The following is a 15,665-nucleotide window of genomic DNA, read 5'->3' as shown; positions in this document are numbered from 1 at the left end:
GTTTTGTTTTTGTTTTGTTTTTTTCTATTTGGCTCTCACTGTGGTTCGCTGGAGTCCCAAAACCTTATAAATGGCTTCACAACCCTTTCCAGATTGAGATATATCAATGACATCTTAGCTGATGTGTTTCTTTTTGAGATCTTTCAGCCTACTTCAAATTGTCAGGCAGCCTCTGTATAAGTGATTTCTTAATTCAACAGATCTGGCAGTAACCAGGCCTGGGTTTGGCTAGAGAAATTGAACTCAGCTTTTTTTGATGAAACATTTAAGTATGACAAATATGCAAAAGACTAAGGATTCAGGAAGTGCGCAAATACATTATTGGGCTACATAGCGTTGGCTTTTTGGATGACTACATACAAGGCATTTATGTTATGCTGTAGGCTAAATCTCCAAACATCAACCTGTCTTGATACGCTATTGGGCACCAGTATCAGAAGTTCATTTTTTCAGGTATCAGATATTAATGGTTTGATAGGTTTTCCTATCACAGATGTCATATTCCAGCACTAACTTGTCTTATCTCTAAAATCATTCCACAAGTACACTTTCTGTTTTGATTTCTGTTAAATTCTCGCTTTCCTCGAAGCTGAATGCCTCGCATGCGTACAAGAGATAAACACAGAAAGGCATACCAGCCTAAGATTCTCAAATTTTTTGGTCCAAATGCGCAAGCCTGATTTCCCTTCTTTCAGTGTGTTCCCATTTCCCTGCTTTACTTTGGCTTTCCCTCCATCTCTCGCTGGATGGATGGTAAAGTAGAGAGGAGGAGGCAGAAGAGGAAAAAGGAGGGGGTGGATGTGTTGTGCAGTTCTGCTGAATGTGCTCACATGTATGAAAGAAGAAGCATTTATTTTAGGACTCTCGCGTGGGTGTACACAGATTTGAAACACACACACACACAGACACACACACACTGGAGAAGTGAGAGCTCGCAAACGCAGAGATAGGCCTGACCTACCTTTATATCAATCTGGTTTTGAAAGCTGCTGGAAGGGTGCTTTTCTCTCCAGCTCCCAGACTCTTCCTTATACCTGAATACTTCAAATGCATTACACATCCCCTCTACACACACACACACACACACACACACACACATGCACACACACACACACACACAGAGCCAGGAGAAGCAGGAAAAATAAAGAGAAAAAAACCCAACAGGACAAGAGGTGAGAGCCAGAGAGCATGAAAGGAAAATAAAAGGCAAGTGGTTCGCCTCTCAGCAACACATCGCACAATAAGTGTCCACGTTGTTGTGTCATATTGTGCCAGCATTGCCACAGCATTATAGTGTGTAGAAGCTGTTGTCATGGTAATAAGGTCGCTGGCATGCTCATATGTCAAAAGGGATTTATAATGGGCTGACACCATTTTCGCTGCTGTATGTGCCAGCCGTGTGTGCGTGCATGTGTGTGTGTACATGCCTGTGTTTATGTATACAGTATGTTAGACAAAGACAGACTGGCATTTTGAGTGTGAGTGTGTGTGTGTGTGTGTGTGTGTGTGGGAGCGGGGGGGCTGTAATTTCCCCAAGAGCAAGGTTGAATTTCCACATTTAACACAAACCCTACATTATTTCCCCCAAAAATCCAGCCTTATTTCAAAATAAAGCCTTACAGTTCTTAAAAAAATACCCTTTCAGAAAGTCCTCAGCCAATACATCCTTTTTCTCCTTCTCAGTATTTCACATTGTTATTTACATTGTGACACATAACTTGAGGGAAATCCCCATAGGGATTCCCCCTCTGATAATAAATTTGTTTGTAATTGGACATAAAAAGCAAAAGTAAAAGTAAAATGTCACGTGGGCGCTCGCCGTACTTGATTCCTCAGTGGTAGTATTTGGATTGTAAATGGAAAGTCCCTGACATTGGAGTTTATTCTTGTTGTGTGAATGTGTCAAAGTGTAAAGAGAAAGTAAAGAGAACCAAGTGTGTCGCTCCAGACAACATATTAATGGAACCTACTTAGCTGGACTTGTGTACCACACAACACTCCACCACCCCATTTCCTTGCTCGTTGTTGTTTGCCCCCCGGCTCCGAGGCTTTTGACCCTAGCTACTAAGGCAGCTCAAAGGTTATTTTTTTGCTCTGCTCTCTATTTGTCCATCTTGGACATCTGTCAGCTCAAATGCTAGACCATATGCTGCCTATTGCTGCAAAGTCACTGCTTATGTGATTGTGCGAGTCCTAGATATTGACTGGCTGGCTTTGATTAAAATCCTGATTATAATCCAGGGCAAGTGATGCATCCATTTTCAAAAAAAAAAAAAGAAAAAAATTGGCGTGGTCGCCTATAAACAGTTTCAAAAAGTGATGTTCAAAAAATAATACAAAGGTAGGAGGTGTTGATGAACTTTCAGAGCACTCTCACACTCTTCTGATGTAAGACCATAAGCCTCTGTCCCTCATCCTTTCTGTCTCCGTCTCTCACTGTCTTCATTCAGCTCTTCTCTAACCCTCCAGCCAGAATTGTGATGCTCATACATAGAGTGAAACAATGGAGGCTTTAGGAGATCATCTGAACATCCAGGGCTACAGAGCTTCATTGACTGCAAGAAAACAAAAGGACAGTAAGGGGGTGGCATTTGCCGTCACATGTAAGATAAAAGTCGCTGACGTTAACATAAATTACAGCTACCGTGGGATTAAAGGCAGGTAACAGTAACTGGGAGATGTAGTCAGCATACCAAAGCTGTTTCAAGAGCCTCAGGCAATGACCTCAAGTCATGCAATCAAAGGGTGGGGGTAGGGCAGGTCAAAGGGCAGGAAAAACTCAGAGAATTCCCCGAGGCTCAGCTGTATAGCTTGGTTTGATAAGGTGACAGCAAGGAGAAAGTTAAAGGGTATGATTGGGCTCTGTTACACTTTTAGTGATGTGGCTAATAATCCTTTTCTGACAGTTGGAGGAGGTGATTGGCTCGTTCAAGCCGAGGAGTTTGATGACAGCGACACATTAAAGTTCAGTGGTGCTTTTGGCAAGTTGTTTATTTTTGAAGCATATATGGAAACTTGCCATTCACATTCACTGCTTGTGACGAACCAGTAAAAACAAATGATAACTGAATGAACTGTTTTCCCACTCGTGCGTGTTTGCCTTTGTGGTTATGACATCATACTTTCATTTCCCACATGCGCTTAGTCACGGCAGTAATGTTACCTGATTGGAAAGTACCTTTCTCACACTGCTCCATCCTGACACAGTAAAACTGAAAAAGTTAGGTGACTTCCTCTGAAGAAGGTTGAATGCCCTCCCCCCACACATACCAAAGTATTTCCCTAAAACATCTGCTACACGTGAGTCCACGCTGTTGGCTGCTTTGACACTTCCCTTTACTTATCCATTTCCAGTAGTACCTACTCCTAGTACAGCTGAGTAGGTACTAAAAAGGTACCTTGTACCAGGTAGTACCAACTAGTGGAAAACCCTAAAAACCGAATCAAGCCGTCCTGAGAAGGTACTCCCTGAACCTGGTTCTGCCGGCCGTTTCTTCCTGCTAAAAGGGAGTTTTTCTTTCCCACTGTCGCCGAAGTGCTTGCTCATACCATATGATTGTTAGGTTTTTTTCTGTATGCATATTGTAGGATCTACCTTACAATATAAAGCACCTTGAGGCGACTGTTGTTGTGATTTGGCGCTATATAAATAAAATTAATTGGGAAGTTCTCCTTTTCTATCTGGTGCATCTTTATCATTATGCACCATTACCTGATGGTGACAGACAGTCACAACAGTTGGCAGAGAGGCGGAAATGCTTCTGGACATTTGCTACATCTTTCTCTGGATGTAGCAAATGTCCAGAACCATTCAAATAGGCTGCAAGAAGTTGCTGTGAACTGCGGGTATTCATTCCTTTGAGGTGAAGTATTGCTTTGTCTTTTCAGTTATTTCCATCTTCATGTTTACAATTTAAAGCTCCAGATTACTGATATTAATATGAAGATTAAAGTGTCCAAATGTAGCAAAACTGTAGCAAAAGCCATGGCCTTTCCTCGTTTAGTGGCTGTGTTAACATGTAGTTTTAAACACTGCTCAGAATAATATTTAGCAGCAATTAAGCTATGTAGACTTATGATTCTCAGAATGATCAGCATTTCCAAATAACACAAAACGCATTATTGAATTTTTACCAAATTGAGGAGGTAGAATGCCTATATACTCTAATCAGAAAAATAAATTCTAGGTTTAACATTGTGCTTGTTAGGATGTGGCTAGATCATAGCCAAACAATACCTCTAATCCTAAATGAGGTTTAAATTTCCAAGGTTTTTCTATATATTTTCTGTCTATCATCTTTTCAAAACTCTGTCGTTAAATGTGACTCATTCCCACTTTGCTTCACTTGGCACCATTATCTTGAGTCTTCTTGTCTCCATCCCGTCCCAGTCCTGCCTTTGTAAAGGCATTGGAATTGGGGAGGGGTTAACAGCTGTTTGATGACCTCTTGTCAGTTCTTTGCCTGCACCTCATGTTATCACCAAAGCTATCAGCACGTCATTCCAGTGCATGCGATGTCCAAACAATGCGTTGACTGCCTCTACCTCCAGCTATCTTCTTTCTCCCCCAGCCACTGCTTTCTTTATATCTGACGTCTCTGCTCTGACATGCTGATTAGAACCCCCTTTCCTCCTCTTTTCCCCCATCCTGTCTGCATTCCAGCCCTCAGCACATCTATATGAACCCTGTCACAGCTGACGTACCAATGCTTTGTGTGTGTATAATGTGCATCTACGAGTGAAGGAGCACTCCTTTGTGCCTTTCTCCCCCTGACGCTAGTTTGGTCCCATGACAATGCTTCCCTTATATGCACATGAAACACAGGGGCACATGTGCAAACACGCAGACGTGCATTACACAGAGCAAAAAGTGTTAAGAGTGGCACTGCGGAGGTGAGGAGACGATGAGTCTGTTCTTCGTCACTGGTCTCACAGCCGTCGTTGGCATCACACTGTGTCTAAGATTTCAGGGGAAAAGAAGAATGGAGCAGTTTATGTAGTTCAGGCTGCAGAAGTCAACCATGATGGCGCTCGCCCCCCCTCAAGGCCCCCCGCCCACCACCACCACCACCCACCCCCAATCTCCTCCAGGCGTGAGTTACCTCAGGAGGGGTGAAGAAGCCCATTCACAGGAGAAGATGGCTTGAGAAGACGGGAGGGCCTGCGTGCCAGGCATTCCACAGTACACAGTGGACACATTATTATGACATTTACAAGGGCAGCAAGAGAGATACAACGTGATATGAGAGTGAGAAAAGGTTGTCCTCTCAACATGACTGCCAGAAAGTCGAGGCAAAACCACAAACTAACATCAGAGTAAAGAGAACCAAGTTCAAGCACATTCTTTTGAACCTTTGGATGCATATTTAAATCTCTTCTGCGATTAGGGCGAATGAAACATTTACAAATCCATTTACAAAGGTAGACTCATAGACTTTTTGAATAACTTGTTTTTTTGTCCTGCCAGTATAACATTTTCTGTTTTCCAAACAGCCACCCATAAAGATGCTTCTTTGCTTTGATATTGACATTGAGAATACGAAGGCAATTCCGTAAATGAGACAAAGGTAACAACAACATGGCCAAAAGTAAACCCCATTCGGGATTCTCTTGCATTCCTCTGGTTTGGGGCTGTTTTCTTTGGTTTGGGCTGGAGCCATTTGTTCCAATTCAGGGGAAGTCTCGTTGCTTCACCATACAATGCTATTTCAGAGAATAATGTGCTTCCAACTTTGTGGCAACATTTTGGAGAAGGCCCTTTCCTGTTTTAACAGGACAATGCGTTCATGCCTCGAGTCCATAAATGAGACTAAGACAAATGTCTTTTGTTAAGTTTGTTGTGGACTGAGATGTCAGAAGTGTAGACTGTCACTATAAGAAGATATATTTAAATATATGAAAGATGGATGTAATTATATTGAAACCAGTGACCATCAGTGTTGAGAGGTTATGTGTGTAATGTGATTATATTTAAATGAGAGGTTTGAGAGTTACGTTTTCAGTTATTGCTTGCAAGCCTGGTTAGCAAGCTAAATTTATAAGACATCTACTCATCATTGCTAAGCAACAAGCTTGTAATAAACTAGAATTTCACTCTGTTCTATCAAAGAAGCCCATGCCCTTTGATACTATCTAGATAGATGACTTATAAATACAATTCATCCACCATAAGGAAGCTATCAGTAGTTGCTAAACACGTTTTTTTGTTTGTTTGTTTTTAGCTGTAAACATGTTTTTTAATCCTGTAAAGCTGACTATTTTAACATGGGACTCTATGGTGGCTGACTCTTGGAGACAGCCTCAATGGCCATTACAGGAATTTTCTTTCGCTCAGGAGGTTGACGCTTGATGAGGATACAAACAGGAGACAGTTAGCCTAACTTAGCAGAAAGACCTGCACATGCAAGCAGGAAGAGCTTGCATGAAAAGGTAAATATATTTTCCTAAAAGCACTTGGCGGTGACTTCCTGGAGTCTTGTCCTTAGTGAGTTTGCCAGGCAACCAGCACATGGAGGTCACTGCACCTGTCCAGGAAATACCACACAATAACACCATAAAACCACAATGCTAATCAGCAAGCATCATTTTGATTTTGTTCATGTTTTTCTTGTCCTGTTACCTCCTACTGATCTCATTTGCCTTTTCTGTTTCTCTGAATCTGTTCTGTCTACTTTTATTTGATGCATCTATATTGTTTGCTGGTAATAATTTCTTGGTTTCATTACTAATTAAATGATCCATCTTTTCTGACCACCATGGTAATTTGGTCATGCATTATAGCCTTCTTCCCTGATCACATAAGAATGATAACACTGTTTTTTTATAGTTAATATCTCCCAATAAATGTAACCTTTATTTCACATGGTTTTGTTATGCTAGGCTACTGATGTCAGACAGCGACACAACTTAGACTCTTAACCTTTGCGGGAAGCAGATTGTTGAGGAAGTAAGGCCTGCAAACTCCACAGGAGCCTAAACAACACTCAGGCTAAGAGGCCCTTCTTCTTCTTCTTCTAGTGAGCCTGTAATAAAGTACATTAAACAAAGGCTGATCAAATGTTTTGCCCTGTGAGCTCAGTGTTTTTTCTATCTAAAGACTAAGATGTGCATAATATGTATAAGTATAATCTAGCTTGGATTTTATGGCACTATATGGCCACTAAATATACTTTAATTTGACCATATTTTAAAAGCAAGAGCTAGGTGACGGCTCTCTTTGTTTACTATCTATTAAAGAGAGTGTTATCTCACGTAATGTCTACTTTGGTGCACTGTGCAGCCTGTTGCTACTTATTAATTAATGTGTTGCAAAAAAAAGTGAGATTTTTTTGTAATTCTTGTGTGCTTTGGTTACTTTCTTCTAAAAACAAAAACAAAAACAAAACTCAGGGAGTAACAAGTTGCTCTCATGTGTGTGAAAAGTATCGATAAAACTAACTGATGAACATACGAGCAACAATGTATAGTGTTTCCATCCTCCTTCAAGCCCTCATGCTATAAGATCAACTCAGTAGATCCCAGCTGTGAACAACTATTAGTCTTGGTTCTCCTTTATCTCTTAGCAAGAATTTAATTAACTAAAGATTACTTATTTAATGTCATTATATTAGCAATTACTTACACTATATCGTCAGAAATATTTGCTTGCCTTCCTTCACACAAACGAATGTGAGTAGCATCCCATTCTTCGTAATCCACAAGGTTTAATATGAAGTCAGCCCATTTTTTGCAGCTATAACAGCTTCAACTTTTTGTGTAAGGCTTTCCACATGGTTTAGGAGTTTGTTTATGGGAATTTATGACCATTCTTCCAGACCCACATTTGTGAGGTCAGACGCTGATGTTGGACTGCTTTAATTTATTCCAAAGGTCGTCTGTCAGGTTGAGGTCAGGCCAGTCAAGTTCTTCCACACCAAACCTGCTCATCCATGTCTTTATGGACCTTGCTTTATGCACCGGTGCGCAGTCACGCTGGAAGAGGATGGGGCTATACCCAAACTGTTCCCACAAAGTTAAATTGTCCAAAATGTCTTGGTATGCTGAAACATTAAAAGTTCCTTTCACTGGAACTGAGGGCAACTGAGGGGCTTAGCCCAACTCCTAAAATGCAACCTACACCTCCAACAAACTTTATACAGCAAAACCCAGACATGTTGATTGGATTGCAAGATGAAGACGGGTGAATCGTCACTCCAGCACATCTCCACTGCTCTAGACTCCAATGGCGGCGTCCTTTACGCCACTACATCCGACTCTTTGCATTGTGTTTGGTGATGTAAGGCTTGGATGCAGCTGCTCAGCCATGGAAACCAATTCCTTGAAGCTCTCTGCACAATGTTCTTGAGCTAATCTGACGGCCACATGAAATTTGAGAGTATGTATCAATTGACTCTGCGCACTCCACGCTTCAGCATTTGCTGGCATGACAGCAATTCCCCCACAATGACACACACATTGTTACAATGCCACTAACAGCTGACTATGGACAATTTACGAGTGAGAAAATTTCACAACTGCACTTTTTGTTGAGGTCTGCATGCAGTCTGCATGTCTAAGTACTTGATTTCATACACCCGTGGTCATGAAAGTGACTGGAAGACCTGAATTCATGTGAGCAACATCAGTAAGGAGCACTCTGCATTCTACAGTGAAAGTCTTCAGCTGATACAGTCACATGAATAACTTTGTATTAACCACATTGATGAAATGTTTGCATGGACAATGCAAAACTGTGCTTTGAGCCCATTGTAAATGCATTAATGATTACACAGTTCAGCCAGTATCTCAAACTCATTTCTGTTCATCGCTGATCTGTACCTGCAAAGAGATGAGCAGGTGGGTTTCTAATAGGACACACATTTCACTGGTCCCGAGTCTTACAAAATCAATTAGACAGATTGGTTGCAGTAAAGAACAATTTGCGCCACTGAACACTGGAGTCTTTGGCTTGCGTAACTGAGGTTTTTAACATCAGCAGCTGTTGTGAAGAATGTTTGTGGAGGCGAACGATCAGGGGGAATGTGCATGATCATCCCGTTGGCATATTTAAGCACTGGTATGTTGTTGACAAGCGGAAGTGAACAACATTTCTAGTCACGTAGACATGAGGAGACAGCGTGACATGCTACTAGCCTCAACAAGAATCCTGTTCTCCAATCTGATGGCCAGAAATGTGTCCTCTAAATCTACATCGAACAATAGAGTAAACTCTCATTCAGTTGTTTTCGTTCATTTGTATTGAATGACAGAAGTGAATCCACTTTACCATTCAGCTGCTCCTCCTGGTGGGAACAGATCTAGATGGGAAATAGTGTACCTGGAGGTAAAAACATTCCCATTCCCAGTCTTTTTCTGTTTTAGTTTCCACCTGTTGATTTTGTCACAGTTAAGTCCTCTGTATAAATGAAAACTGTCATAAAATTTCTTCCATCACAGTGAGGGACTTAATGGACATACGGTAAAAGCAACATTAAAAAGTGCTGAACTCCAAGACAGCGGAGAGGTGATCCATGGGGAAACGAGTGGGTTACTGTTTTTTTTTAACTGCAAAAGAGCACGCTGGCCTTGGCGGAGCATGCGCTCCCTGAATGCCCATTTAGGTTGCGTTTATTTCTGTGTAACCAAGATTTTGATCTAATTGCTCTTCCAGTGTGCCTTTTTCAGATAACTGCTCTGTCAATTAGTGGGATGCAGTGAATCAAACCCATGACAATCCAAAATTACTAGATTTCCACAACAGTACAGATTGTGGTAGAAGTATAACTTTTTAGAGCAAAAAGAAAAGCTGTTTAAAGGCTTTATTTAGGGCATAGTCATTTATATGGTTTGACTTGTTCTTCCATACATGCAAAATCAATAGTCAAGTGACCTCTGAAATTAAGGCTAATTTAGCCGTACTTCAAAAATAGAGGAATTTTAAGATGGCTATAGTGTTGCAAGAATTACTTCTTCTCCTCTTAAACTGTATTTCATGAGCTGTGTTGTGCTAGTAAAGCATAATACATCTACCTGATGGAACTACTATTTTCTCGAGTAATTTGACTGCCCAGGGGAGACTGTGCCTGTGATTTACTCTATATGGAGGCTTTTTCATACCATAAGTTGACTTCTGGAAACGTGTTGGATTTTACTGACAGTCTGACTAATTGCTGAATCAGACTGTAATTTGAGATATGTTTTTGTCTACCATCTGTACTGAGACTGAAACCAAAAGATGTCCAGTCAGAATTCCCCCACTTACGCCAGGAAGCAAAAGTGAAACAATAATGGTGCAGTGCATTACTAAATGCCATGAAATGAGACAGTGGGAATTGGAGGTGAAAGGAAAATAAATCTAGGTAAAAAGGGTTGTCTTTCTACTTTTTAGAGCAGTTTTCACTTCTTCTTTGTTTTGGCACTTTGAGGAAAGGATCTAACAGTCAATTAATAACTCAAAAGAACTAGTTGCAGCCCTAAGGGTGCTTGTGCATCCTGTGTAAATAAACTGCTACAGTGAATAGAGTTGTTATACCGTGTTCATTATTTCTCACTGCTGATTTCTTGATCAAAGCAACTTTAGGTTCAATTTATGCTATGACTGAGTGTATCAGGTGCAATGCTATTAAAGCCCGCACACACATCCAAACAAGTGGTTTAATGTTTACTATAAATATACCTCACTCTCATCTGGTAATCACCTAGATGTTCTATGAAGCTATGTGCTCCATATCTTCCCTCTGAATTATCAGCCATCATGTGAATTGAGGTAAGCAAACACACTCATACAGTAATACTCACTACAAGGAAGGAAACTACTTTTGTGTGGGAGACTTTTCTCTTATCTTTATGCAATGTCAGCATTGTTTTTTTAGTTTCATGCCTATAAAACACTGCATTTAGTAAGGCTGAATTGATTTCATTGCTGGGGGTCCACTAGAGGGGCGGGGACAATTAGGGAGTCAGAGGTGATTGGACAAAGTCGGGCTGGAGCAGACGATGATTGGCCGTTCATGAACAGGATCCGCCCACGGGTGGTGCCCTGAACCTGCTGTATGTTGAAGCGTTGCGTTCAGCGAGCTTCGAGTTTAGAGGGTCTCTCTCTATCGGGGTGGCAAGTCAGACAACGGGAACAACCGAAGGGGAGTAGCTGCTGTTTGAAGAAAAAAAATTAAAAACACACACACTTTTCACGGTTTCACCGCTGGATACGTAACTCGCTCTGGAGTTGGATTAACTTAAAACGCGCCTTTTTTAGTTTTTCTTTTTAATTTGCTTTAGAAGACCGCTACTCACCGAAGACAATGGGATCCCAGGCATCCAAGGGAGAGGTGGCCGCGGAGGCAAACGCTGCTGCCGCTGATGCTGCAGCTGCCAAAACCAACGGACAGGTAAATATACCATCTAGTTGCTCCGTATGACTACTTTATCACAGAAGGATGGCATAATAAATTGATAAAAGTTGAGTTTCTCACACGAAAACCTCGCATATAGCGGATTTGGCTAACGATGAATCGATTAAACTTGAATGTGAGGACATTTTGGGGTAAGTCAGGTGGGGCTTTGTAGCATCTTGTGCTCAGACGGGTGTTCACAGAGCTCCCCCCAAAAACATATCAGTCCGCGGGGAGGGGGGCTGTTATTTGTCACGGTTTTCCCAGTTTCAAGTAAGTATGTGTTTATTTGTCACTGAGGTCGAACCGAGAACGCTTTTTGACAGTGCCAGTCACAAAAGGGGGAGGGGGCGGCTTGCTCGCACGTAGGCAGTCTACTACTCCTCCCTGAAAAGAGCCCTGTTGCCGTCTCACCGCAAATCTTGCAAATTGGTACTTTCCAAAACGTAATGTAAGTAAAATTAGTCATTAATGAGATGTCAAATGTCACTAATATTCAAAACAACGATTTTCCGTCACTCTTACCAAATAGTCTTTGGGGGGGGGGGTTCATGAATAAAAAAAATTCTTCGGAGTTTTAAATGTTTTTCCCCTGGAAAATTATCACATTTTTCTTGGGTAAACAAAAAATAACAAATGAAGGTGTTTTCATTCGTCCATCGATGAGCTTCAGCCTCGTCTTTGTTGAGCCCGTCTGTCTGGCAACCCGGGCGGTCTGTGAGACGCTGCCGCCGCCTATCGCCTGATTAGGGTACTGCAAGGCGTCGCCTCTTGAGCCAGACGACATGGTGGTTAATTGATGAGCGCAACGATGCTCGGCAAAGATACGAGACCTCCCCAACAGCAGTTGTTCTTGTTTGTATTTTATGTTTGTTTTTTAATTAAAAAACACAAGACTTGATAGAAAGCTGACTTATTTTGTGTCTTTTTTTTCTTCTTTTTTTTGTAACCCTTTTTACAGGAGAACGGTCACGTGAAGACCAATGGCGATGTCTCTACAAAGCCCGATGGGGATGCTGCAGCTACCAACGGCTCCGCGGAGGCCGCCAAGGAGCCTGAAGCCAGTGCGGGAGGTGACACTATCGAACCGGCGCCTGCTGCAGACGGAGAGGCTGCAAAACCGGAGGGCGAGGCTGCGGCCAAAGAAAGCACCAAAGAGAAGAAGAAGAAGAAGTTCTCCCTGAAGAAGCCCTTCAACTTCAAACTGAACATCAAGAAGAGCAAGAAGAGCGAGGCTGTGAAAGAGGAAGCGGCTGCCGCTGCCCCCTCTGAGGAGAAGCCTGCTGAGAATGGAGCCGCTGCTCCTGCCGAGGAGAAGAAAGAGGAGGTGAAGGAGGAGGCTGCTGACGCCGACGCCGCCGCTGCCTCTGCCGCTGAGGCTCCGAAGGTGGAGGAGGGGCCAGCTAAGGAGGAGGCCCCCAAGGAGGAGGCCAAAGAGGCAGCTGCTCCTGCCCCCGAGGCCACGAAACCGACAGAGGAGAGCAGCTCGACCCCCGCTCCGTCTGAAAAGAAAGAGTGATTGTACGTTTAGCTCACAATGAACTGGGTGAACTGTTTTTCAAGAGAGAGAGAGAAAATTAAGAGTATATATATATATATATATTTATATATATGTGTATATGTATACATATGTATATGGATATATGTATATGTAAATATATACACATGTATGTGAGAGACTCCTTCGACGTGCCACTTTTTTCGTCATGATAACAAGACGACAGACTAGATTCACTAGATCACTTTCCTGGTTACTGCTCGACATCTGAACCTGGACTGAGTTTTAGGCTGCGGGTTTGGTCGCTGTGCGTGGGGAGGGGGGGGGGGGGGGGTTGGGGGGATTTTTAATGGCTAGCTGGCCGGCAAATGACACCATGAAGTAACGATGGATGATGATTGGAGGTCGAAGCATCTTTTCCCTTAAAAATCCACAGCTCAAGATGCCTCCTGCCGAAGGAACGACGCTAGATAAGATACTAGGACACCACAACCACTTGAAATGACTGTTAAATAGAAGAAAAAGAAAAAGAAATCAGAAAAGACTTGCCAACTTTTTACATTCCTATATTTTAACCCAAATTTGAAGTATTTTGTGGTGTATTATAGAGAACCATCTTAAAGATTCAGAGAAGCTATGTCTTGTTTGTTCAAAGAAAAAAAAAAAGATAGACGACTTTGATTTTTACCTTACTATGAAAAAAAAAAGAACACTTAAGCTTGCTATGTTCACTGTTGCAGTTTGATATGAAGCAGAGTTGTTTATCTGTCTTGTGTGAGCCTGAATCTGCTTTGTCTCTGTAAATAAATTGGATTGATTTCTGTTCTTTATTTTGCTAATGTTGACAGATGTTACTGGTTTTATTGTAAAGTTGATAATGGTAAATAAATGTTGGTTACCTGCCTGTTTATGTGTCTTCATGCTTATTTCCATCATGCACTGCTCTTGCCACGGTACAGTTGACTTAGAATCTCTTGAGCGTGTCTATCACATTATCACATTTTTAACGAGTAAACAGGCGTCCACTCGCAGTAGTCAAGCAACAGGAATTCGAGCAACACACATAAACGCCATTACACAAATAAGTCCTTAAAGAAGCAAACCTTTCCACTTGGACGTAATCTCTGGGCAGTTAATCAGAATCAGAATACTTTATTAATCCCGAAGGAAAGTTATTACAAATCTTCTTTGGTCAGTAATGTATAGAAAACTGTAACTTTGTTGCAAAGATTTCGTTCAGAGTTCTTCGAGTACCAAATTTCTCTACGAAAGCACCAAGAATAAATAAATGCAGCCGCTGTGCTGTTCCCTCCAGGTTTGACCTCAAAATTTATTAAAGTGATAGTATCTCAAGTTTTAGAATCTAGAAATAATGTACCCACTCTTCCACACGTAGAGCAGTGTTACTACACGGTCTGTGGTTTGGTATAACCACTTTCATTAGTCACCACTGTAACATTATCTCTTATGCGTGAATTATGCTTGAATGGGACTTACTTTGTAACTGGAAATAGCTTTTAACGCTACACTGTAACCTTTGACATAACCTAAAGTGCACCTCCTGTAATGTTAAATGTAACTAAAGATCACGTCGATGCAGCCCGCAACGACTTCAGTGGCATGGCAGGGTTAAGAGGGGTTTCCAGTTATGTTGTAAGTAAGGATGTAGATTTCCTGCAGAAGTCTGAATCGAGCTTTAGTCAGCATTTTATACTTGTTTTGTGTGTTTGTATAAATACAAAGTAATTAATGGGTTAACGTCAGGTGGCTCTAGTGACAGATTTAACCTCCTAAGACCCAAACTCATCCACAGCATGCATTTTTAATTTCTCTTTGATATTTGGGCTGATGAATGTAAAAACAAAGAATTACCAGATTTTTTTATTTTACCTAATTTTTGTTTCTAAGAAAAATGAGAGCCATATATGAAGATATTCATTTAAAATTTTGATAGAACAGTAGCATTATAATGTTCTCATAAGTGGATATCAGGCCCTTGTAGAGCAAAATTGACTATTTTGGTACTACTCTGACCACATGAAGGACTTCATGCTATTTATAGATTCGGCCTTCTCATCTAAATCTATGGAAGAACTCTTGCTTTTGCAGAATTCCAGATTTCCATGAAATTTCACAAAATTTAAGATGTTAAAAAGGTAAAACTAAGCCTTTAAAAGCTTTCTTACAGGGTAAAGTCTGCAAACTTTCTGTTAATTTTTATAATAACATTTATACGCTGACACTGTGTGTGCATTGTGTTTATATTCCTCCTGGAATACGCGCTTCTTTTGCGGTGGAGGAACACCAAAGTAATTGCTTACGGAGCTTGCTTCTTCGACATCTTTAAGAGTTCTGAACAAATGTCTGTCCTCCTCCAGAACATCTTATGTGCGCAAACGCGCATTCCAACTTCTTAACTGGTGCGCGTCTTTTATTTTGACCACCTATGTGCACCCCTGTTTATATCAAGACAACCATCTGAACAAAGGTTAACATTTCAAAAGTGCTAGGAGGCATTACAAGATGGCTTTCCAGGGAGAACTTTGCTGTTGTTATTCCATTGGGAATGTTTTTTTTTTCTAGATGTATACTTGTAATCAGATACAACCCAGTAAATCTGAACAGGTAAAGATTTATTCTACTAATACATAATTAAGTAATAATGATCAAAAGGGAGTTTTTCCTTCCCACTGTTGCCAAGTGGTTGCTCATAGAAGGTCATCTGATTGTTGGGGTTTTCTATCAGATATTGTAGAGAGAAATATTACCTTACAATATAAAGCACCTTAAGGCAACTG

The 15,665-nt window shown here is 41.3% G+C and overlaps 1 protein-coding gene across 1 annotated transcript; it reads left to right on the top strand.

The window, feature by feature from the left end:
- The first annotated feature begins 11,079 nt into the window (after positions 1 to 11,079).
- marcksl1b (MARCKS-like 1b) lies at positions 11,080 to 13,133 on the top strand. The gene is made up of 2 exons (XM_085346388.1): positions 11,080 to 11,366; positions 12,331 to 13,133. Exons 1-2 carry the CDS (start codon positions 11,280 to 11,282, stop codon positions 12,886 to 12,888), a joined length of 645 nt encoding a protein of 214 aa, XP_085202514.1. The 5' UTR covers positions 11,080 to 11,279; the 3' UTR covers positions 12,889 to 13,133.
- Positions 13,134 to 15,665: the final 2,532 nt, after the last annotated feature.

This window comes from Diplotaxodon limnothrissa, linkage group LG22 (genome assembly GCF_057381915.1).
Source record: "Diplotaxodon limnothrissa isolate DT_005_m linkage group LG22, D_limnothrissa_male_GT1.1, whole genome shotgun sequence".
In the NCBI taxonomy this organism is placed as follows: domain Eukaryota; kingdom Metazoa; phylum Chordata; class Actinopteri; order Cichliformes; family Cichlidae; genus Diplotaxodon; species Diplotaxodon limnothrissa.
This window is presented reverse-complemented; position numbering and strand designations above follow the sequence as displayed.

What these genes read in the sequence shown, in the direction of transcription:
- marcksl1b (XM_085346388.1), top strand. Translation starts at nt 11,280, where the DNA reads ATGGGATCCCAGGCATCCAAGGGAGAGGTGGCCGCGGAGGCAAACGCT. An exon ending in CTGCCAAAACCAACGGACAG is followed by an intron (nt 11,367 to 12,330) that starts GTAAATATACCA and finishes CCCTTTTTACAG; the next exon opens with GAGAACGGTCACGTGAAGAC.